A 24,823-nucleotide genomic window follows, 5' to 3' on the forward strand; every position below is an offset into this window, starting at 1 on the left:
ATTCTCATTTTGCTGTCAAGAACTTAACCAACCACTGACACGTGCAGAACCTTTCTGCTCAGAACTTTTTTTGCCTCACCTGTATAAATTACACTGCTTACCTTTTTTCAGATCAAAGCACATACACATGGATCCACTGCACACTGGAAGAAATCACTCCTCTTCCTCCAACCCCAGAGACCTGTTACATGCTACCAAGACTCAGAAAAGAGCAAACAGTTTAGCTGAGGCTGAACAACTAAGAAGGCCAAGAGGAGCATGATTGGTGTCAAGGAACGATCTAATATTTTTGATGCTACCATTTCATGCATTTGTCACAACAGGGCTTAGACTTGAGCTACCTGAGAAATCACAGCAGAACGTGGTTCTCAGCCAAAGCCTTCCACAGACAGAGGTGCGACAATCTCACGCCTGTACTGCTGCCACATATTGTGAATTCTACAGTGCAGTGTGTTAGGGAGGAAGATTCTCCTGAACAGGGTTAATTTATTCCCTACAGCCACTGTTATCACCTCCACGATACCTGCTGGGACTTAAGGTTCATTCAGTGTCACTCTTTGCTCAAACTACTGAAGTCTGCATGGGTCAAGACATTTTCCTTCATTATAGTAAATAGAATAACTTACTTCGGTGCCTGCCGCCAAGAATATTATAATTTAATTTTTCAATATTCACAACTGCAACTGTATGGGATTTTATCAGCACAAATGGCAGACCTCTTCTGTCCTGGGCCCTTGGGCTTACAAAAACCAATGCGGGCATTAACCAGCTTAGTCCAATTAAAGGACCTTAATGCAACTCTGCTAAGGCCCTGATTTGTTAGGCTTGACTACATTTGCAAAGAAAGAGCACAATTGGGTGGATTTGTTATCTAAAGAATAAGCTCCAAGTCCTTAGTCATCCTTGCTAAAGCCTTCCCCAAACTGGCCATGGATTGTACTACCTCTGCACTGCTGCAGTCCAACGTCACTATAATCTGTTCTTTAACATAGTATTAAAATTAGAGCCAAAGGACACAGCTGCTTTCGTCTGTGTAACACTCATTACAGGAGACTTAAGGACAGCAAAACAGCAAGGCTTCTATTCTCAGCTGGTAGGCAGGAAACTCTGCAAGCCGGAAATGCATGCCATGAAAATGGGGCAGCAGCAGGCAAGCTGGATTAGCAGAAAAGGGAGGGTGCAGGTTCGGAGTACCCAGCAGAACCTGTATTCTACATTCTTTACTCTTCTGTAAACTTTCTGGAAAGAATCCTATTCATTTTTCTACAAGCACCAGAATGGACTGCACAGCGAAGTACGTAAACAAAACAGTCAGTGCTTTCCATTCTAACAACTACATATGCTTGCACTACTGCACAGCCTTTCCTCACACAGGGGTTAAATAATATGCTAACTGTACAAATCACAGACAGAAGCTGGTAAGAATGCAGTTGTTCACACCTCCTGCCCTGCGCACATACTGTACTGAGAGGGCCTCACCTGTCCCTCCCTACATTTCTGGAACCTCACCACCAAACACAAATATTCCACTTTTCTGAACAATACAACACAAAAGAATCAAAATTTCACTTTTTTTTTTTTTTCTTTTTCCCCCTCCTTGTTTTCCCCTGAGCATTATTAGGCACAACTCCACGTGACTGCAAACTTGGAACTAGGCAAGTTAAGCTATCTAAGAAAGAAGTTTCCAGTTCCACTCAAAACAATTGTGAGGAAAATAATTTAATAAGCCACTTCAGTACACTCTTCTGCTCTCAATCAGAGCTGGAAAGTGCAGGATATATTCAAAAAGACCTCAGGTTTTGGAATTCCAACCCTACAGAGAGGCCAATTTCACAAACTGAAAGGTTCAAATACAGCTGGGTGATGTAATGCTCCGGGGTCCAATCTCCCAAAATTTCCTCTCGTAAAAAACAGTTACTCTTACAATTCACATCACCAATTTTCCACTTGACCACTAGATGTCCCTTCTGCCCTGCACAAATTCACACAAAGACTACTGGATGAGAACAGGAAATAAAAAAAAAATAAATGTATCATACATCACCTGCACTGCCAAACAAACACGACCAGAAATATCCTGAAATGCAGAACTGTGCCAAGCAGCACCCTGAGCACTGTAAGGCCCACTGCACTATGCACACACCAGACAAGCCAAGAAAAAGCTTTGTATGCAAGTCAAAACTTGGAAGTTGCAGCTAATACTTGGCAAGAATCACACATTTCCAGTCTCAAGACATCCTAGTTACACTTTTTAGGCATAATAAACCTCATAAATTACAGAGTATCTAGTATATGACACTGGTCAGTCTTGGACAATGGCAAAGAAACTGCTGCCATAAGAAGACATAGCAGAAGGGCTGCTACTTCTCGCTGTGTAACAAGCAATTAGAAAAACATGAGGGATGGTCAGGATTCTGACCCAGCCTCACTGTCCTGGAACACAATCATTATTTCATAGAAAACCACAGAGTAAAGGAAGAAGAGCAGTCCAGGAACACACAGGCAGAACAAACATTTCTGTACGGGAGCTGCACAGGAACGCTCTGCGCCGACAAGGCCTGAAGGCAGCCATCCCGTCCGGCGGAGGTTGGCGGTGCCTCCCGCACTGCCCGGCCATCGGCGCCACCGCGCGGCACGCGGCTCGCCTTGCAGGGAGATGCAGCGCTGCACCAAGCAGCTCGTGCCTGCAGTACAGCTGTGAACAAGGGAAGAAGTCTCCAAAATCCTGCTTTTACTGAGAAACTGGGACAACACCGAATCCTCTTAAGAGAAATGGCATCTTAAACAAATTTCTTCTAACCAGTTTTACCAGCAAGTTCTGAGAAGACACCCTTCTGCCTGTAGGCCTGCAGTTAGGATTCGAGAGGACAAAACTGAATCAGGCTTCCTGAAGTTGGAAATCACCTGCTCTGCACTGCAATATTGGCCACACGTGCAGATCACTAAAACATGTCTCATTTCAGAATAGAGCTAGAACTGTAGCAAGAATTTCCAGTACATGCAGAGAACCTTATTCTTCTTCTCCAGCCTATGAGCCCATTCACAACAAACACAGTAAAGATGGAGCCAAGCTTCTGCCAAGTTATCTCTAAGAGAAGTTGCAGAAGTCAGGCTCTAACCATGCATGCAGCCTTTGATCTCCGTGAAGCTCTGCTAGAGTTCTGCAGGTCAACTTGGAGGCCCTTTGATCCTCTTTCGCCGCTCACAGCTGGCTGCTCAGTGGAAGGCAGCCCCTTGCAGGAGCCTCTCTGGGCAGACGGCGCTCACAGGAAGCAGCTCAATGACTGTCAGAGGTCCTGGGCAAAAGATTCAGCAAGTAAAATGCTGCGGAAGGAAGCAGCATAAGTCCAAGATGTTGCCTGAATCCAAGAGAGTTTTGAAGTTGTGTCGTGTATTTATTACGAGGTCTTTTTAATGCTGCTTTTGTCAAAATCTCCAGTGCTTGCAAATGTCCCTTTTTACTGATGCGTGCTACTTACATAGAGGCTTTCTGGTCGCTCGGGGGGCAGTGCTGGGCAGTTTTCCAACCTACCAGCCAAAAACCAGCATTGAGAGGCAATCCTCTACATTACATTACGTTTGGTGAGACTGTCTGCGTTGCTGGCAACCCCGGAGCCACGCCAGTCCCCATAGGGCACTTAACAGGCTTCAGGGAAAAAGCTAAACACTCAGTCAGAACCAGCTGCCATCAGCAAAGCAAGGAGTATGTAGGTGATCCCCGCAGCGGAGCCCAGGGGAAAGGAGCCTCCTAATAACACAAAAGTTAGCACTCTGAAGGTCAACACAAGGGGAAAGAAGGGAATTTTGGAAATGCCCCCAGCTGGACCTGAATAACAAACACACATAGCTGCACTATGTGAGCACACAGTGTGTTCTGAAACAGTCCAGTCTCAGAGCCCCGTCGCATGCTGTATACAATGTGGATAGCATGGAAAGACCTCTGAAAACTGCATAAACCAGCAAACACTGCCTCATTTGCCTTCCAGGCGTAAACTCTGATCTCTCAGAGCCATCATGCACACAGCAGGCTCTGTAATGAAGCCTCCACAAAACACTGGGCATGTTCACCACAGCAGGCAGTAAGACATAGAATGGACGCAGACCACAAATCAGCCAAATATTGAAGAATTTTCTCCAGGATGACAAAGATATGGGGTTTGCTTTTGCACGTCTGCACCTTAATTCTGTTATTCTTGCACACTTAATTAGGTGTAACCCCTCTGTTCTTTTGAAAATAGCCTCGTTTGCTTCTAAATGCATACCTGGACAAGGGTAGGCTGAAGCTTTTAGGACATCAGCACTTCTTTCTCTGCCCTGAGGGAAGCTCTAGTTTATGTTATTTCTCGTAGGGAAGATGGCTTGTGCACATTTTCTACATCATTTCTTCCAATAGTAGGCAAAGCAAGTTCCTGCTGCTTTTGCTAAAAGGTAATATTGATCTGCAAGAGAAGCATCTGAATCTTTAGCTCTGCTAACTGGTGAGCTGAATGCGCACATGAATTCATCAGTGTCTGAAACAACAACTCTGTGATGGATTCTGCAAAAAAAAAAAAAAAAAGTGGAAGCAGCAGCAGAACACATCTGAAACAGAAGAGTCCATATATACACAAGCACTCAGAAACTTACAGTATTAAGGGACGTCAGCAGATGAAAGCAAACATATGGGGAACTGCTTTCAACTTTTCCAACCTATTTCTGAACAAAGCCACAGGAACAGAAAACTGGTAAATCCCTGTGAGAACACAGTGGTGGCTTCACCAAGAGCGTAATTGTTTCAGTAAGAGCAAGAATATGCACCAAGGCAACTCTCTTGGCCAGAAGCGTGTAATATTCTGCATACAAAATATTCAAGGGGATGGATCCAGAAACTTCCCAAGAACTATTGCAAAGAACCTGGAAAGAATTCTAACATTTTAAATCAGATGTGCGATGCCAGTCCAGCCTTGCCATTCACCAATGATATATATCTCTGGAAAGAAACATGATAATTGACAGTTTATTGGAATACTATCCATTTCATCCCTGAGAAACTCCATTGCAACGAAGTCACCCCTATATTTATCACAGCAAGAAGCAGCATCTCATATATTTAAAGAGGATTCCATGCCAAGGCCAATTTGCCAGAAAAATTTATTGTGCTTGAATGCCTTATGAGATGGACGTCACAAATCTGACAGCTTAAATTCTCATTTGCTTTGGGAGTGGGTGAATATACCAGCCTGGCTATACTGTTTGAGTATATGGTTGGGATGAATCTCTGCTTCCAATTCAGCATTAGCTCCTCCTCTTTCTATTAAAGGACTTGACTTCAGAAAAATTTCCTTTCAGTATCTGTAACCAGAAAGCAAGCCAAAGTATAGATGGACGAGCTTCCTGTAACAGTAGAACAGTGGCAGAAAATTAATTTCACTGCATGGTATTTGGATCATTCTCTGGATCTTTTGCTTTGCTAGCTTGTACATTCAGTGAGTCACAGATGTTTGGTAAGAGCCTGTCAATGCCTTTCAGAAAAAGCCTTTGGCTGAAAATGTAAACTCCATTTGATCCTAAATCTTTTTTTAATGCATGACTCTGAACCAGGGGACTTTGCATATTTCTGCTAGTCTCACTTCCAGAAGGTCAAGAGGGCAACAACTTTGGTGAAAATGGAATCTGAGAAGCAAGCAGAAAATCTTTTAGATGTGTGTGTTCTGAGAAAGAGATAAAATCACTGTCACTGGGGTATATGAGACTAAATGAGAATATCTTCAATTCCAGTTCTACCTTTCTGCAAAGCTTGTTAAACCACAGGTTCCTTCTCCTGTATTTTCTTTTATTCAGACCAGAAAACATAACATGAAGATTAAACATTACACAGCGCCCAGGATTTCTGATATTTTACAGATTCATTTGGTTTCAAAAGATACAAAGGCCATCAGCAACACTACCAACTATAAGAGCTGTACAATATTCCCTCCTGTAACCCAAGGCAAACAGAGACTTCCCTGAAACCTGGAATGAAATAATGACTACCTTGAGGTTTTTTTTTTGTCAGACAGCCTTAACCCCAAGCAGAACTCCAGAGTTCACATTTATGTGAATGATCCAGCACTCTTACTATAGCAACCACCTTACAATAATATATCAATAAGAAAAAAAATTAAAATCAAAGCTAAAAGGCACAGGTGAAAACTAGGAATGTCAACACATTGTTTTTCTACCCCGGAACGGTTTCCTCTCCTTCATTAAGAGCAGGAAGAGGTTATGTCCTGCAAATATGATTTTAAAATTGTGAATTCATTCTTGGCTATTAAATACTTCACTGCAGCTGTATATTAATCCCATTTTCCTTGTTTACCTCCGCTCAGTCACTAAGCTCTACAGACAATTTCCATTAAAATCATAAAGTTGACACTTTGTATTCCCACCACAAAGTTCCCACTGCAGTTAAAGCTATGGTGAAAGTCACATCTCTTCACACTACTTTAAAAGCACACAACCAGCCATGTCACAAGCCAGTAAAAACCACGACCTGCTGATTCTGCCCAGCAGAGGGCTTTGTCTCCTGTCTTTTTCTAATTTTTCAGAGTCCGTATGTCAGTTATGAGCACACCCTGTGGGCTGAGAGAATCTCACTGCCAGGCCAGGGCAAGTATCTACCATTCAGGGACCAGAAGAACTTTTTTGGGCAATGACTCAGGAATCACCGCAGCAGCAACAGACAGTGCTTCCCTGCTCACTCATCCACCTCAACTGAAACTGAGACTTTGTGAGTAAAAAGAAGTCAGTAGGAGCAAAGGAGTGAAATGGAATCTGTTGTGTCAGTGACATAACAGTGACCTGCTAGGTGTCAGGTGCCCAAGCCACAGAGCCCAGCCAAGGACAAAGTGCTCGTTCTCTATTAACTGTGGTGGGATGCTGGGGATTTTGAGCAGATGTTAATAGGATGAATACATACTAGTTGTACAGTCTCAGAATGATAATGCCTCTGCACACCAAAAACATATTGATCTTCTGAAGCACACAGTTAGAACATCTAATAGCTCTAGTGGGAGCAGGGAAACACTCAGGGGACCTAAAGAAAAAAAAAGGATGCAAAGATGCTATAAGACAGTATAGTTTTATCTGCCAAAACGGCTCTGGGGCACACAGGGAATGTCATGCTACTGCACATACAGACACATACTGAAGTAACACAACGAATGTGAAAGGAAAAAATGAATTTACAGAATTTGTAAGATTCTAACGGCTCTAAAGCATTTCTTCTAGGTATTATGTTAGAACCAGGAAGAACCTAAAGAGGGAAAAATCCACACAGCACAGTCCTGCTGGAGCAAAACTGTGGGGGAGGAGAAAAAAAAACCAACAACAAACAAAACAAGAAAACACACAGAGAATGAGGCAGATGCTGCTTGAAAGCAAAATCATAGGGAAATTCTATTTTAATAACCTTGAGTGTTATTAGTAATGCAAATCAGGCCTTTGTTCTAAAAGGAAATCTAATTTCTAACCTACAGTGTCTTTTTCAAGTGCAAGACATTTGAAAGCTGCTTTATAAACTAGGACTATATAACCAGAAAACTTCATTCATTCTCTTTGCTTTGGTAATTAGTTCAGCATTACATACGCTCTCAAAAGTGAAATGCTGTCCTCCATCTTGCACTAGAGAGCCAAATGGTCCAGCACTACATACCCTCTGCTCCACAGCTCTGAGCCAGTTTGTTTTCTTCACCTCACAAAAGGACACAGCTTTTGAAGGAGAGTGAAACTCCACGATGACCAGACTGCACAGCACCTGCTTGTTCACAGGTGTTTCTCATTCCTGTTAGCTACACAGACTAAGCTGCATTAACAGAAAGACCATCGTAAATTGACTCTCAGCAGTGCCACCATAACAGCATAACGTAACTCTAAGAGCTCTGGTCAATAGCATTATATATCCACTGAACCACTGAGGACATTAAGCAAACACTTTGAAGAGATGAGAAAAGATTCCAGTTGTCCTGAGCTTCCCATTCTCTGACCACAAAACCGCACTCTCATACCAAATGGGGAATGAAACTCAAGAGACATTTTAATCCCGCACCCCTGCTCTAATTAATAATCTTCCTTATCAATATTTGATGCAATTGTTACTGTGCCTCCTCTCACTATTACACTTTTCATAAAATGCTCTGAAATATGCTGATCTGTGGCAATGTAATAGCAATGTACTCCTTCCAAGGTAATACAGATAAAAATCATGGCATCTCCTTTCCTAACACAGTTCTTTCCAGAATCCCATTTTGTGTTTGGTCTATGAGACTGGCAGTTGTAGATATGCAATCAGGTAACAACTTGTGAAAAGGTACTTGGACTCAGCTCCAAATGAGGCCCTGCTTTCTTCCCTGGCTGGCTAGACTGCCATTTTACGTGGAAAAAAAATCGTATCCCAAAAAATGTATGAATGCATAGATGCTGAGCACAACAGAGCGCAGCTGTTGTGTGTACTGGCTTTGGAAGCCATAATTAATATGGTACAAAATGATGACAAGAAAAGCCTACTTATTTTTTGCAAATTAAAGAACTGAGGAAAAGGTGTTTATTACACTGTGCTAAATGTAACAGAAATGCCCATTCATCATCATACAACCTTCATTCATGTCACACAAACCTACTTTGACGTGTACATGATGAGATATGCTATCATGGTAGCATTTCCATGGGTTAAGAGTAACCTGCTGCTACCAATCGCTCCCTGTTACAGTTCCACAAGAGCACTCCCTCTCTGCACGCATAACTGCAAATGCAGTAACTCCCCAAACAGATGTTATTAACATGATCAAGAATATTAATTCAACAATTAAGAGTGCTTAAACTGGTAATAATTACTTAGGCAAAAGGCAGCTCAAGAACAATTGCATGCAACTACATGAGAAGTAAAGCATTCTCTAGTCCAACTCTCACCATTTACAGTGCAGAAGCCTCTTCAGAAAATAAAACCCATGGACAAAATTCTCCATTAATGCAGAATCATTAAGTTTGGTCCCTGCTGCTGAAGAACAGAGACACAGGGAAAGGCAGTATGAACTCGTGGAAATGGAACGGGCTTTTACTATACATTCTTCAGTCTTTCATTTCCAAATATTCTCTTTTTCATCTGTAAGGGATCTTATTTAGAACAAGGAGAAGTACAACAAACGCGTAAGAATAACAACCTTCTGATAGAAGAGAAGCACTTGTAGAAGTGCTGTACACATTTTGCTGCTACCCAGTTTGCCATCTTCACAGGACTGTTCTCAAAGCAGAGGTAGGTCTGAGGCCGTACTCACACCAAAACGTTTTGGCAGCTAGTGGAACATAAAGTTGAGATACTAAAATGAGAAGATTGAGAGAAAAGTAACAAAGAAATATTGAAGTTTTTACAGAACAAGGGATAGAAGACAACATACCAGAACAAACCTGCTTGTTGCTGAATGTCTTCTACATTTACCATTAGTAACTAAAGATCTCTAGCAAATACAGTTCAGGCCCACGAGATGACACTACTAGGAAGCTCAGTCCTTTCACGTTTCAGAAGACTATGATAAACATTATACTGCCAATGTAAAAATTAGAGAGAGAGAGAATAAATCCTGAACAAGACTTGCCCAATGCACTAGAAATACAACATAATGTAAGCTTGGTGGGAACTTTTAATCTCATCTGTTTTATCTTTAAAGAAAGACGTGATTGCATTTCATTTTTTCCACAGTAATGATACAAGCACAGTACAGCAAACAGATGGAGGTGTCAGAAGTGAAGTGTGAAAAAGAAAAAAAGTGAGAGTCCCACTGCTGGAGATTATCATGCTGCGAAGTCCTGCTTGTACCGATCTGTCAGAAACATGGCTCAACTCCCACAGGCTGGGATAAGCAACGGGATAAGCAGAAGTCCTTAACCTAGAGACAGATGATCCCCAGGGACGGACCGGCTCACCACACCACTAAGCAAGGCACGCTGCAGAACTGGACGTGCCAATAACTGCATGCAGCAGAGCAGCAGCCTGTAGATTAATGGCCTGGTGTCACAGTCAGCTCTGCTGTGACAGTGGGTACATGAGCATTCATGCAAATTCTGAGTAGCAGAGCTCTTGAGAACCATCAGGTGACAAAAATAACATTTTAGCCTTTTTCCCCCCCCCCCCCCACTTATCAAAGTAGTATAGAAAGTACAGAAGATAAATGTCCCACAAGAAGAAGGAATGAAATAATTAGATGTTATCAACACACAATGGAAAAGGCTTAATCATAAGCATGTGAACTATCAAAGGCTATGGATCACCATCATGAAATACACAAGCAAGTTTTAACTGAGAACTACAGACTCTGAGAGAAGTACTGCTTTATCTACTAAAAATGTTAACAATATGGTAAAATTTAGTCTTTTTGACAGGATGTCCTTTGCTAAACCACTCTAAATGGTCACCTGTTCAGCTAAAGCAGAAGCTCTTTCTGCCACGTGATATAAAAAGGACATTAATTTTTCAATTCTGCTTTTGAAGGATGTTTCAGGTATTGATTTTACCTCATGCTCAACATAATTGATGCTTTCTTCATGGCTACTAATCTTCTTCTGGTGCTCAAAGCAGAGAGAGGCAGCATTTTCCACATTTTCATGAAGTCTCTGAACACTTTTGCTTGTTTTAAAACACAGTGTTCTTTGAACAGATCTTCAAAATGTGAATCTTTTTCTGTTCATCAGTGTCTCTTGGGGCCCTGAGTGGGTTGTGATAGCACAGACAGTAGTTGCTCAAAATAGTCTGTATCCAATCACTTTGCTTGATGGTGATTAAATGCATAAAATGCTATTCACCCAGTGTTTGAAACAAAAAGGCCTAAGGCACCTAAGAAAAGCTATCCTTATAGAGCACTGTTCCCAGACCAATGAGAAGTACTCTCATGGCACCCAGTCACAAGCCACTGCTCTAAAGAGAAGAAAACCAGAATGGAAAAGAATTGTAAGAAAGTTCAAGAGGTAAAACTTTCCTTTTTAAAAAACTTTTTACTTCACATGTAAGACAACCTTAGTTGTAGAGCAGTATGAGAAAACAGATGTCATACAAGCTCTTATTAAAAACAGTCCCTACTTTTTCAATGCTCTGAAGGAAAAGGCAAACAAAGGCACAGGCAAGGCAAACACCATCTCAGGCTCCCCAGGTATTTTAAATATACAAAAGTAAATGTGGCTTCATACTCCTTTAATTATGCATTGCATCTGAATTATGAATTGAACAGAGAGCATACAGGAATTCTGGTGGAAAGAAACAGCACCGTGCAGTAACGTTTCCTCACCCAGGATAAGACATAAATGTGCCCTACAGAGGTTCACTCTAGTTGAAATGAGCGCTACCATTCCCAGACACAGCCTGCACATCCATTCTCACTGCAAGAAATGCACCATAGCTCTCTCAGAAGAACATTTACACTGCTAGTGAGCAAAAACTGCCTCCTGTATCTTACTGAACACCTTTTTGGACAAAGGACTGTTAAAGAATGACATAATAGATTGGCACTTGAGTACTGTGTTCAGCACTGGGCGCCCCACTACAAGACAGACATCACAGCCCTGAAATGTGTCCAGAGAAGGGAAGCAGAGCTGTGGGGGGTCTGGAGCACAAGTGTGATGGGGAGCAGCTGAGGGAGCTGGGATTGGTCACAGTGTGGAGAAGAGGAGGCTCAGGGGAGACGTCACTGCTCTCTACAGCTGAAAGGAGGTGGTGGGGATGATATCAAGTTCTGCCTATAAGGAATATACTCATACAAATGGTTCATTTAGATAAAGACTCCTATATCCATTCCATCCTTAATCCTGTCTCCTTCTTTCTTTTTTCTTAAGTGTTCTTCATTTTAAACATATAGTTGTATATCATACATAAATACTTTTTAGAGAATTGGTAGTAGGTGAATAATTCTCAAGATAGTTTCTAAGGTAGGTTTGCCTTACTCATTTCAGCAAGCACACATCAACAAGAAATGTGCTCCCCACCCTGCTGCCTCTTTAGATTAGGTCTGCACCTTGTATCAGGAGAAATGCAGATTTTGTTCTGAATTTCCGAAAAATATTTCTATATTTCTATAAATATTTCTATTTATTTATTTCTGTATTAAAATATTTCTATATTTTGGAAAAATATTCTGAAAATCCAGACCTACTTTTGTATTAAGAACCTTTCTGCTTTTGTCTTTTACTTTGCACAATGTCCTCCTTCCCTTGAGATGAGGACCACGCAGGCAGGCTCTGCTGGCTCCCAGTGGCAGGCAGTGCAATCTCACTGCCACTTGGTGGCAGAGGCTAAATGCCAGAATCACATTTCTAGATCCCAAGAACGCATCACGCACACTTATTCTCTGCTCAAGGTGATTCTGAAGATCACATCTTGCTACCTCATTAATTATTACACATTTATTGACAAATTAAAGATACAAACAAACTTTTTTTTCCAATAAATCACTTTGAGTTTTAGTAGAATAAGTAGAATTAGCTTGGGGGTTTGTGAATTCAACACATCTATTTTCTGTTTCCTCTCTATGGCATCATGTCTCACGAGTTAAAACATCAAACACTAGCAGCTACCTTTTTAAAAGAAAGAGCATAAGGAGTTCTGACCTACCAAGCTACTTGCTTGAAGCAAAAATGAATTTACTGCAGTAATCAAATTAAGCTTGTTCTACACTCCTCTTCTAAAGACATCATGTCTAATCTTTAAGTCTTTAGCAGATAACTCAATTACTATTTTATTTAGAGCAACTCTAAACACAGCACATATTACGTTGTGTGGTTTCTTCCACAACGTGAAGAAACGATGGTCCACAAACAGATGCTCTGAGATCTAATGAATTCTAATTCAGAATTCTAACGTCAGTCAGAGAAAGCTGCACACACAGTTGCAGAACATTCCTGCTGCCACGCTCCAAACCACAACGCTTCCCACTAGACAATATTTAGTGGAGTAGGATTAGGAACGAGGCTCTTTAAGGGCAAGTAACTTCTATCAGCTGTTTTTTTCTGACAAGAAACTTGGTACAGATTGTACAAGTTGAAATTTAGGACAGAGTTTATAAACCACAGGCATTTAACCTCAACAATAAATATCTCAACCCCCTGAAAAATGATCATTTCACCTACCCATAACAGTTACTGTTTGTTTAGCCCACACAAAAAACTCTAATCTGGAAACACTGGCATAATTAAAGATTATCTCAGAATAAACAATTTCATAAAACATAGATTGAACTTCATCTAGCAGGCTTAGCAGGTTAGCCAGGCTGGCTCTATGCACACCAGCTGCAAGTCTTCAAATAGGAGCACTCTATTTACAAAGCCTGTATTAATCCAAATATTCTGGGTCTCTCTGACACACCAAGCGATCACAGGGCAGAGCACAAATGCATCGAGATGCTTTGGTAGGGGCAACTTCCAGGCTCTAGAGCAATTATTGCTACTACTGAAGATTTATTAGCTTTCCAAATAAATATGAGTTTGAAAATGTCAGAGCAGACAGTAACTGTGCACACATAAGAGAGAAACCAACTGTTTTGCATACCTTACAAATTCTCAACAGAAGCAGTTACTGCAGAGATTAAATATATTAAATATCTAACTTCCATTAATTCAGAGCTATCTCACTTGGAGCATTACTTTTTCAACCATTACATTAATATTTTCCAAATCTAAGTCACATCAGAGTGGTGAAATCCCCATTCACCTCTTCTTTCAGTACAGGTGAGGAGTTACTTAGCTGGTATCCCATTACATACCCAACCCTACTTATATTTGAGTTTTCCAGCCCATACATCTACTCCTGTTTCCAGAAACACGTCTAGTTCTAGAATTCCTCCTTCCCCACTCAGGAGTCTTCAAAGTAATCTTTTACACCAACACTGAGACATCCCAGAGTCTTCATTCAGTTCGAAGAAGTCCAGACAAATACATCCTGATCATTACACTCACAAACTTAACTACAATCTCAACACCTCTGCGCTTTTTTCATAGGTAATATTTGATAAATTTTGCAGACCTACATTTCCTAAAGAAGTCCCTAAAAAAATAAACATCAATGTCAGACCACTACCTACTGCAAAAAAGTAGAGAACCACCGAATATCAGTCTGGACCATCTTTGCCTGCTTCCCTTACTTCCTGTAATGCTTCACAGGCACATGCTCATTCCCTCTGTACAACACACTTTGTACATCTCATGCATGCCCTCAACGCTGTTTCTCCTCAATACATTTTGCACATTTCATACATACACTTTCTGCACTTTCTGTACATAGACAATAACATTCTGCTATTGTGAACACAAGTTGTCAAGAGGCAGCCTGCTATTGTTATTGAAAAACTATGACAGTAAGTAAATGCTGCAGCAAAACACAATACCAGTGCAGGGACAACACTGCAGCCCTGTGGACTCCACCGCCCTGATACGACTCAGTAGCAGTTGGTGCTTTGCCCAGTAGAATTTAGGTTCTGTGGAGGCATTTGATAGTCTGGCCATCTGTAAAAGTTCCTTCGTGAGTTGCTGTAGCTCCTTCCTTCAACAGACCTCCACAAAAACTGCAGAACATCCCTGTGTTTTTATACCAGCAGTTTCACCAGATCAGCCAAACTGATTTTCCAGTTTCTGCTACAGCACTGATAAAGCTCCCTATAATACAGTACGCTTTAATTCTGCTCTGAGTATTCCAGGCCTGTATTCATTAGTTTGGACTATTTCTTACATTCATTTCCTACACTGTGGACTCTTCTGCTTTTCACATGCTTAAACACTTAAGTTTTGCTAAAGCATCTTTTGATTTCCATTTCTCCCTGGTTTTTGCTGTATCACACACATAAAGCAAGCTATGCAGCTTTAAAAAAAAAGCAGTAAATGCCCTTAGAATGGCTCAACTGCACACCAGATGGTATGTGGCCCTGGAACACAGGCCCTGCTCATTGTAATGCTACCTGCTGAGCACAGCCACCAGCATTCAGAGTATTATAAAAAGGGCATTACTGTAACAATGACAAAGACTGAGCACTACTTGCACAGTGTCTAAACGAGCAACACATAGTATGGAATTTGGAGACTGACAGTTCAGGTATTTTGTGTTTTTTAACCAAATTTCATCACCCTTTGAATAACAGAATAACAGAATGCCTGCATTGATTGGAGAGTCGTTTCTGAGAAAGCAGAGTATATGATTTCAAGTCTTTTTGCAAAAAGCATGCATGGGCGCCTCTGAAGACCAACGTGATGACAAACCTTCTAAAAAGAAGAATTAAGAAGATCCATCTGTACTTGCTTAGAAATCATTTTACCTTTATAGGATTTGAATTATAATTAGAATGTTGACGACCTGTCAGAATGGAGACCAAAGTAGGATTATAGAGAGAACAGAACAGCTTTCAGGATAGAGAAACTCACAAAGGGCAAACCTTTGGAACCAGATCTTTCCAAGTTTTAGAGCACTACAAAAATAAAACCAGAAGATTCTACAGAGGAAAAAAAAAGTTAATTAAAAAAATGAAATCAGCCCATGCTACGTACTTTCACTCTTTCCCTTTAAATTTTCCACAGGACATTGTTTTTTTAGCTGCTAATTCTGTGACCTTGCTGGAAGTCACCAAGCCAGAGATCAATTAGCGAGCACAGAACAGAGAAGCAGCGCTGCCTGCATTCTGCTTGTCCCCTGGGAAGAGCAGCTATGCTTCAGGGTAAAAGCAGCATAAACCTGGAAGATTGTTATCCAGTTGGAGTGCTGATACGCAGGCTGCTTACTAACTGCAAGAAAGACTGCTGAAAGGAAACAGGAAAATCTCCTTTTTCCTTTGTGTCACCATTTAAAACTTTCCAGTAATCTGAAAATAGTTTAATTTTACATACAGTGAAAATGCAGACATCTAGCGTAATACAACAGAACACCATGCTGCTTTCAAACATAAAGGTTAGGAGTGTTAGTTGTGCCCATAAGAAATCATCCTTTTCAAGTGTGCTCTTCACACATCCCACTTATAAAACTTGGGAGAAGTTAGTCTGTAAAGATTAGTTGTGAATACGCAGACAGAAATTAAAAGAAATCTTTAACGAATCTAAGAGCAGCTTCCCTGGGTTTTATTAGCAAAGGAAGAGAAACATTATCAGCAACGTTTAAGCATGATTGAAACACCAATCACACTTTAAAAAGGACGTTGCTCTGCCTTGAAAGAGAAATATGCCTTATAAGGGATGGAATTCTTTAAACAAAAAAAAATACAAGTAACACAATAGCAAACCATCACTACCAACCACCAATCAACCAACAGCCAACCTAATCTGTTCTAGTAGTGCTGAAGCACTGAAGCTAAGCACATCGTGATTCTTCTCCATTATATGGATTTTGTGGGAATTTGCAACCCAAAGAGGTACCAAAAGCATTTGCAAGCAGGGCGTGTGAACTCTCAGATCACCAGTGCCCCCTATTCCTAGATAGGATGAACCAAAACCCAGAATGATCTGGAGATTTTCCCTGTGACACCAACCAGTCACACGTGTCCAAACCACCACACGTGCTGACACACAGCTCTTGAATCCACTTCAGAGCTCCTGCACCCACAGCAACCTCTATGTTACGATTTCTCTTTCAGACAGGAGATTCCAAAGCAGAGAATCTGGAAGAACCAGAGTTAGATGTTGCCTCTGCACCTACCAAAAGCTGCTGTTTTGTTTGTTTTACACCACAAATAAAAGACCACATAGAAAAGAAGAGAGACTTTCTGAAGCGTCAGAAGCTAGGAAAAATGGTAGCTAGTGTTTTGCAAGTCTACTGAAGTGATTTATCTCAGGCAATGGGATCTCATCTCCAACTAATCTTGAGTAAATTCTTAGTTACTGGTCTCGTTCTCAATCCTGCAGTACAGATTACCTCAACCACAGAGCAGTGATTTCTGTAATGAAACTCAATCATTTGCCAGCAACTGTAACGCTGTTTGTGTAATTCACTGTTCTGTACAGACTCTGCAACATGAGACATCAATAGTTCTTAAATAAGTAATTAGAGGAGCTAATATCATTTAGATTATCAAATAGCAAGTGGGACAAATAAAGAGTCACAGCTCCATTAACATGTACATTTAATACAGATTTTTATATGTAAATTTCATTTTTTTTGTTGAGTTAAATGATAGGCCACAGATGAAACATAAGATGCAGAACAGCAGGCACCTGCCTCCCTGCTTTACCCCATTACAAAGACAACTTGTCTTACCTTAAAATCTTTTGCTCTCTTTTCTCAGGTTGGCCTTCAGCTGCAGCTTCCTCAGCCTCAGCAGGGAAATTGGCCTTCTGTTTGTGAAGTATTTCATTCACTTATTTCTAGACTCCTACTTACCCCCAAATCTTACACAACGGCTCCACACTCCACATCTGTATAGGCATCTGCTTCCTCCAAACACCTTCTCAACCCATTTCTCGTTGAAAGACTCTACACGACACCTGATTACAGTCTTCTGAAACTAATGACAACATGGCCACTTCAGGCCTGCACACTTGGGCAGGTAAACCCTCAGAGTTCCTTTGCTACTCCAAGATTGCCATGAGAGTATTTTTTTCTACGAAACACTTTGGGCTGCTGAGGGGATCATCTTTACAGACTGGGCTCAACTTTCCCTCAAAGGGGAAATCTGATACACTTCAAAATTGATAGTCAGCACTTCAGTCTACATAACTCATATGGCACAGACACACAGATCAGAGCTGTTGCAGCAGCACAACAGCTCACTGGCTAGAAGAGGCCTAATGAAACCTGCAGTTACTGCATATCCTGCGTAATGCCTTGGCATAACAAAGTTTTTAAAAATTGAAGGTATACACCTAATGCCAGGAGTATGATCTGTACATGCCGCAGATCTGTTTCCCATTTACCACCTCCATCTGACAATAGCACTAGTTAAGAAGCAGCATACAAAGTAGTTGGGGTAAATATTCTACCATTTTGAAAGCTTGCTTTGAGTTCATACAGCACAAGGAATGGAGCAGGTTAGTGCCAAAGGGACAAAATAGACTACAAGGTCTTCTCCTGTGGTTCTGGTTGGAGGCTCTGCCAACATCCATTTGTTAGATATAGTTTTCAGCATCCTGGACCACATCTGTTCAGCTACTCAGAAACAGACAACAGAACTAACGACTGCTCCGTCCCCATGCTGCAGCACCACGTTCAGGGAGCACTCAGACCAGCTTCACTGAGGGCAGGACTTCAAGCTAAGAATACAGCTCAGGTACATTTTCCAAATGCCAGTGAGTTTTTGTAACGGTCTCACAATTGTTTTAAATAATGTTACAAAACTACTGCTTTATAACCACAGTTCTCATTTCAGCAAAATTTTTAGACTAGATTTATGACCATGGTTCAAAGCTTTTTATTTCTACCTGACAACTACTTTTATTCCTAATAACTCCTCATTTTCTGCCGATGAAAATGAATCTTGGCAGAAGATTTTCACTCCTTTTTTTTTTTTTTATGACTATCTCACCAGCTGCAGTCACATGAACTCTGACTCCCATTCTAGGCTTCAGGGTCACTGATGGACACTCAGCTATTGCTTTCATCAAAATACAGACCATAGTCAAAACCAGATACAGGCAGGAGAAAACATGCAGTTACAAAACAAAAGAGTGAAACTAAAACTTTTTGTACCAGAAACAGACTGAAAGCAGAAAGAAAATCAACACTTAAGAACAAAAAATCCTATTTGCTGTTGATGTTCTGTACAACACCCGCAGAGATGGAAGCTGGGTTTATTCTTGATAGGAGCACAAACATTAAAGATAGCCCAAAAGTATTCAGACAAATATGGGTGCAGTACAAGGGCTTGTGCAATGAGAGATATTTTGCTTTTAATCTTGACCTGGAAAACCTTTTCTATGACAGGGCCTCTTTTCAGTGGAGTCACAGTCCTGTCTCGTTACTCTGATTATCAGTGATAAAAAGGCCACCCAAGCTGTTACTACTTTGGAACAATGACAGGTTTTGAATCCTAAACTTCAAAGGAAAACAAAAACAAAATCAAAACCAGCATCAAACCAAGGACCAGCACTGCGCTGCTGTCTTCCTTCCTCCTGTTCCATCACACCCTTCCCTCATGCAATGTCCCTCACAAATGTATAATCGTTCTTCTAGAGAGCCATAAACACTCCTTCACGTACACATGGAAGGGTTTCTCCCTGTATGCAGTAGGTGAAAGCACTTCCTTTCACAAGAAAAGACAAACGTTAAACTTGGGTCACATAATGCTCCATTTCCCAAAGGAGAGATGTTAAAGATCAGGACATTTCAGGTGATCATTTAGGGCCCCACTATTATTACAGATTTTAATTAAAGGCTTTTTTAAGGTTAGCAATATTGTTTGTTTCCAGCACAGCCTATCACATAAGAAATGCTCTGCTGGGTCAGATCACCCTCGTGTGGCACTGTGTCTGAAAGCAATAGCAGGAGATGTCACCTGGAGAAAGCATGGGAGCCTGGGCACCTCCTAGGGCACGTTCTCTGTTTTACCCTCAGTCTGCAGTTGTTGCATTAGTGATGTTAGAGGGTATGAAGTCAGAAATTACTGCTTCTTCTCACTTCCCTTTCTGTAGGCACTGACATCATAACACCAGCAAGAATTTACTAAATTCCCCCAACTTACATGAGCATTTTCAGACAGGAATTATTATTTTTTTTTTTCACACTGACATATTTTCCCATATGTGAACGTGCGCCCTCCCTGTGCTTGTGATAAGCAATATGGCACAGCCCTCTGAAGGACTCATCTTTCCCCTATGGCAGGACGCAGTCAGTGTTTTGAAGAAACATCAGATTCACTACACAGTTTTAATTTCTGAGCTAGCACTCCTGGAACACGCGCCACAATCAAATATTAGCAGAAAATACATCTGCGTGCACACACATCTTAAAAACAGCATTTACTGCTATGAGATTTGTATGGCCACCAATGGAAAAGCTTTAATTATACATCCAGCAGTTGCCAGATGGTGGTGAGAAGACAAGTGGACTGCAGACAGCCTGGCCTGTGAACAATTCAGATGCAAGCTACGTTGTGTGCGCTTCTTTTACAGATGGGAAGCTGCTGATATGCAGGTCCACTATAGACAGCTGTACTTGGGCTGGTTCTAGCCAAACAAAGGAAGTAAAGGATGCAGAGATGGGGTCACAGCTGAGGGACTGCAATGCTGAGTGCTGCTGTAATGCATAGAAATTCACTTGCTAGTGTGAGAAACATTCCACACCACCACACTCAGGAAAGCTAAGGCACATCAGACAAAACATGAAGTCAGAAGACTAACAGGTAGAACAGCACATACTGGAATAGGCACTGTTTTTTTTTTTTTTTTAACCTAGACCTTTGTTTTTAATAATTGATATAAAATAGCAAATGACTCACTAATTGCACTTCTGAATTGTAATCCAACCTGGAATCAATCACACATGCATAAATTCTGTTCTTACTTGAAGCTAAATCCACCTCAGTGCATGCAGTAGTCTCTAATAACTGCATTAGTCATAACCTGAATGTGTTTCCTACTTACTTGGTTCAATTTTGCTCGCTTTTCAGGTTGATCCTCATCCCTATTGATGAAAGGAACTCTGAAATGTTACCCCACAGAGACTGCTTTGAGATTTGATGAGCACTATGATACATTTCATGGTATGATTTCTCTTTTTCACTGTCTAATTTTCCTCCAATACAATTCTATCACCTTTTCTTCCAGTTCAAAGCAAAACAAGTACCATTCAGGACACACTAGCAAGTACTCTGTCAAACTCAGCAACAAAGAAGGTACACAGAGAACTGCCAGATTTACGCATACAATCCTTTGTTTTGCAGCACAGATTTTTTATTCTTACCCTCTACCCAGAGTCATCTGCTTCTTTTCTTTTCCTGATGTTTTTGTTTTTGAATGAGTATAGATCTTACAAGCTTTTGTCAGAATAAAACTCTATGCTACACAATCTCACTAATTAACCAGGTTGTCACTGTGGGCCAAACAAAAACGAAGGCAAAAGGGTACAAGACAATTAAACCCAAGGTCAGGTAGATACAAAAAAGAAAGTTGATTCTGACAGCTAGGAGCAAAGCAGGATGCCTGAGGAGGAGCGAGATGGCATTTGAGTAGTATCAAACAGAAACTCAGCTTTCATGCTCACATGAAAACAGACATGTTACAGCCCATGTTAAAGCACATAACAGCTCCTAACCATGCGGTGAGAACCCAGGCTTAAGTCACATAAGACAGCATTAAAAGAAGAGCTGCTCAGTTAAGGCTCAGTTATACTTTCAGAAGATGAACACCTATGTACCAAAACACCAAAACCAACGTTTATCTGCCCTAGAAAAGAGCTTTCCAGTGCTGGTATCATCCCATGTTTCTCTGCAGATCTTCCACCCGCACACTGCAGAAAAACAGACTTAAAATTTGCGAGGTTTTCAGCGTTGGTTTCCTTTCCCTCACTCTCGGACCACCCCAACAAATTGACTACATGCATTTTTAGCTTTTGATTTCAGTGCAAGCTGCAGAAATATTTTTAGTGATCTGGGGTTTTAATACATGCACAGTTACCCAGCTGCGTATGGGAACTGAACCACTGATTGAGCATCTGGGGAAAGGACTCCCATCAGCCCTGGGAGCACAGGTGAAGGCAATTTAGCTGTGTGACAGGAAAGGATGGAGCCTGGCTGCACCTCTCTTAGACCTCATTTAAGGGCTGACTGCCACTGCAGAAAGATCTCTGGTTGGGGATCCCTTCTTGCTGAGTCTTTCCTGTGAGCCAAGATGTTCAGAGATGGGTGAGAACTTTCATTTTCCTTTGTAACACCATTCTATCTATGCTGGTCCCTTTGCTGTTCTACTCCTGAATCACCCTTCCAACACGTTAATCTCTCCAATTGTAACAGGCTGGTTTTGTTTTTCATGTGTTTACCTGTCCTGAGCACAGTTTTAATCTACTCTCCACCTATTTTTATGTTGTATGTATTATAACTCTTTAATTTTCACCTCCAGCTATTGCTGCTTTTTTTTTTTCTCCTTTAGAAACCAGACAATGTTGTGATCTTCCATTTTTTTCCCTTTTGTGTCTTTTGACATTCTACTTCCTTCCATTATTTACTGCTCACAAAGTAAATACACAAGATGTGAAAGGGGCTCTGGACATTGTTCTATGTTACATGAAATTGTTTCCAACTTCATTCTTGTCATTAACGATGACACTTCCTTCAGAATACTTCACATTTGCAGATCCCCATCTTAACTTATCACCCTTCTAAATACCTCCTTTAATACCTACCTAAATACCACAAACCTCCTTTGTGGAAAGTAATCAAGCACTGCCAAACTTCAAAGCATGCAAACAGTGACAATAAGTGTATCATCAGCCTTGCTTAAAATTAAGTATAAAACATGGAATTATTTGGTTTTATAGATTAAAAACAGAATCAAGCAAGTTTCTTTTTCAAATTCTGTGTTTTTTGTGTGTTATTTTTTAGTTCTTGGAGTCATTATATTGTTTTCACATATGGAGGTAGCTTTTCCATGAAGATTTGTGAAATATATGTCTAATATGACATTTCTTTTTTCCCCCAATTCAGTCTGTCCTCAGATAGTTTTGCACAAATCCCATTAACTTTAGTATTTATGCCTAAAGGCAGAATTTGAAACCTGTAAAGAACTGGGTCACTGGACAAAGGCAAGCCTCAAACAGAGATCTCTTTTCTGAGCTATTACAAGAGTATCTCTTCCCTCAGGCTCTATATGAACAATCCCATTTGTCCACAAACAATGCCAAACACTTGAAATTTGATAAGTTACGTTTTATCCCTGCTCAGGTAGGATTTTTTTCTCTTTACTGTAGCTAATAGTCACTTAGTCCTCAATGCAGCATTTGTGGCTGATGCGAAGCATCCAAGGACATCCTCCCACGAGGTGCCCTGCTGCAGGTTGCAGTGCCTCATTCATGCCAACCTTAAAATCAGTAACTTTCAACAGCTTCTTGTAAAGAGTTCCTCCATTTTTCCAGGGATTTTTTTTTGGTCTCCATGAAAACTGCTTTCATACATTGGTCACACAGCAACTCCTGCTTTGCTTCTATTTTTTATTTAATACTGGCAATAAAATTTTTTTATCAGATTTATGGAATGCAAGATAACCACAATAAGATCTGCAAGCTGTAAAATCAGTCCAGGCACTGAGATTTTTACAAACTACATTTAATGTCTCTGTAAATCTCAGTGAAATAAACAGTCTTAGAAGACTTCAGTCACTTACCACAAGTATTCTCTGTATTAACATCTCAGATCTGTATATTGCTTCCATATAACTGGCTGATCTTTGGTACAATTCAAGTCCTCATCACTTACTGACTACACCTAGAATATACATTTCTATTTCTTCTATTTTATTTAATGAAGTCTAAAGAAAATTGGTAAACTTTCTTCAAACATCAGATGTTCTTTTCAGTGTTAAACAGATAACCTTGTGCTGCAGTGCCAAAGCTATTCCAATTCCCTGTATTCTAAATTAATCCACCATTCCTCTTTCCTATCTTTTTTTTCCCCTAGCCCTTGGCAAACAACTAGCCCAAATGATAACTCCATGGAAAATCTTAAAATTCAAGAAAACATACAACTCATGCCTTACCTGAAAATACCTTTCTTCATTATCTGAGATGCAGTCTCCTGTATGTTTCTCTCTCCTTGTTACATTTCCAGCTGCACTGCAGTCACCATTCTTCCACAGCTCCCCGTTCCTGTCTCCTCCATCAGCCTTTGTTCAGGCTACATTGGTACATCGTCATTTGCTGCAATCAATTTCAAACAAAAGTGTCCTTACATCAAGTCCTTGGAATGTCCCTGGATTATCTAGCTGTTACTTTCTTGCCCCTTCTCAAAGGCCTACGCTACAAGGCAACAGGACATTCTGGTAAATTCACTTATTGCTTCAAAAGTTCCCAATTCTAGACTGGAAAGCAGTAATTGAGAGTCATTAGACATGCTTCTCCTTTTAATACTCCTTATGCACCATTGCAGAAGTAGAGCTGTCTTTCTTCAGGACTAGGGTGACAGCTTAGACAAGCCTTGTGAAGAAGCATACCAACCATCAGCAGCTCAGTTTGAACCTCCCACTACAGGTCATGTTTCCATGCATATGTGTTTTCTTCTTCCACTGCAATGCTGCAAATTGCTGTTCTGAATGAAACTTACTGCTTATCTTCGGCACTGCAGAATTCCTGATCCTACTGCCTTTGCCAAAGTTCCTCACAGGCTGCTTTAACACAGCATGCTGTGCATTGATTATGCTAGCAAGGAGCTCCCCAGTCAATTTCTTTCATCTTACAGCCTATATTGGATTAGTTCTGAAAAGTGATACCATACAGCATAGATGCCATGTTCAAAGTTGAAAAAAGCACTTAAACTGGAAAACCTTGTGGAAACTTAGATGCACTCATGCAGTCAGCTCTGGGGGCACTCATCCCTTACACTGATACCAAGGCTGCTAAGTCTGAAGAAAAAAAACTTTTTTTAAAACACAAATTACAAGTCAAATATCATTTAAGGCCGTGAAACGTGAAGCTACTGGCCATTTGGATGTTGAAGCAGAAGCACAGAGATGCTCTGCAGCACACACACAAAGGAAACAAAAAACCACCAGCCATCAGATTCAGCCCCCTCTCCTCATCAAAAGGCTGCAAGAGGCTTCTCTGAAGGGTCTGAAAAGCGTTGCTGAGCATTCCCACCCCACTGCTGGTGGTGGACGGAGCTCCAGAGCTCTCAGTGGCAGAATTTACACCTAACCACAGAACGGCTCTTTGTCC

The 24,823-nt window shown here is 40.9% G+C and overlaps 1 protein-coding gene across 4 annotated transcripts in view; it reads right to left on the reverse strand.

Moving 5' to 3' along the window:
- Nucleotides 1-24,823, reverse strand: part of CRB2 (crumbs cell polarity complex component 2) — a 61,873-nt gene that overhangs the window by 36,241 nt on the left and 809 nt on the right. For 2 of the 4 annotated variants that reach the window (XM_042878996.1, XM_042878997.1), the window contains exon 2: nt 23,660-23,809. In XM_042878996.1, the coding sequence (XP_042734930.1) occupies nt 23,660-23,669 (10 nt within the window). In that variant the 5' untranslated portion in view covers nt 23,670-23,809. Of the gene's footprint in view, nt 1-17,347; nt 17,503-23,649; nt 23,810-24,823 lie in introns of those variants that run through there. The other 2 variants (XM_042878998.1, XM_042878999.1) reach the window with 2 other exon arrangements.

This window comes from Lagopus leucura, unplaced genomic scaffold (assembly GCF_019238085.1).
Source record: "Lagopus leucura isolate 7727_CA_CO unplaced genomic scaffold, USGS_WTPT01 Super-Scaffold_100022, whole genome shotgun sequence".
In the NCBI taxonomy this organism is placed as follows: Eukaryota; Metazoa; Chordata; class Aves; order Galliformes; family Phasianidae; genus Lagopus; species Lagopus leucura.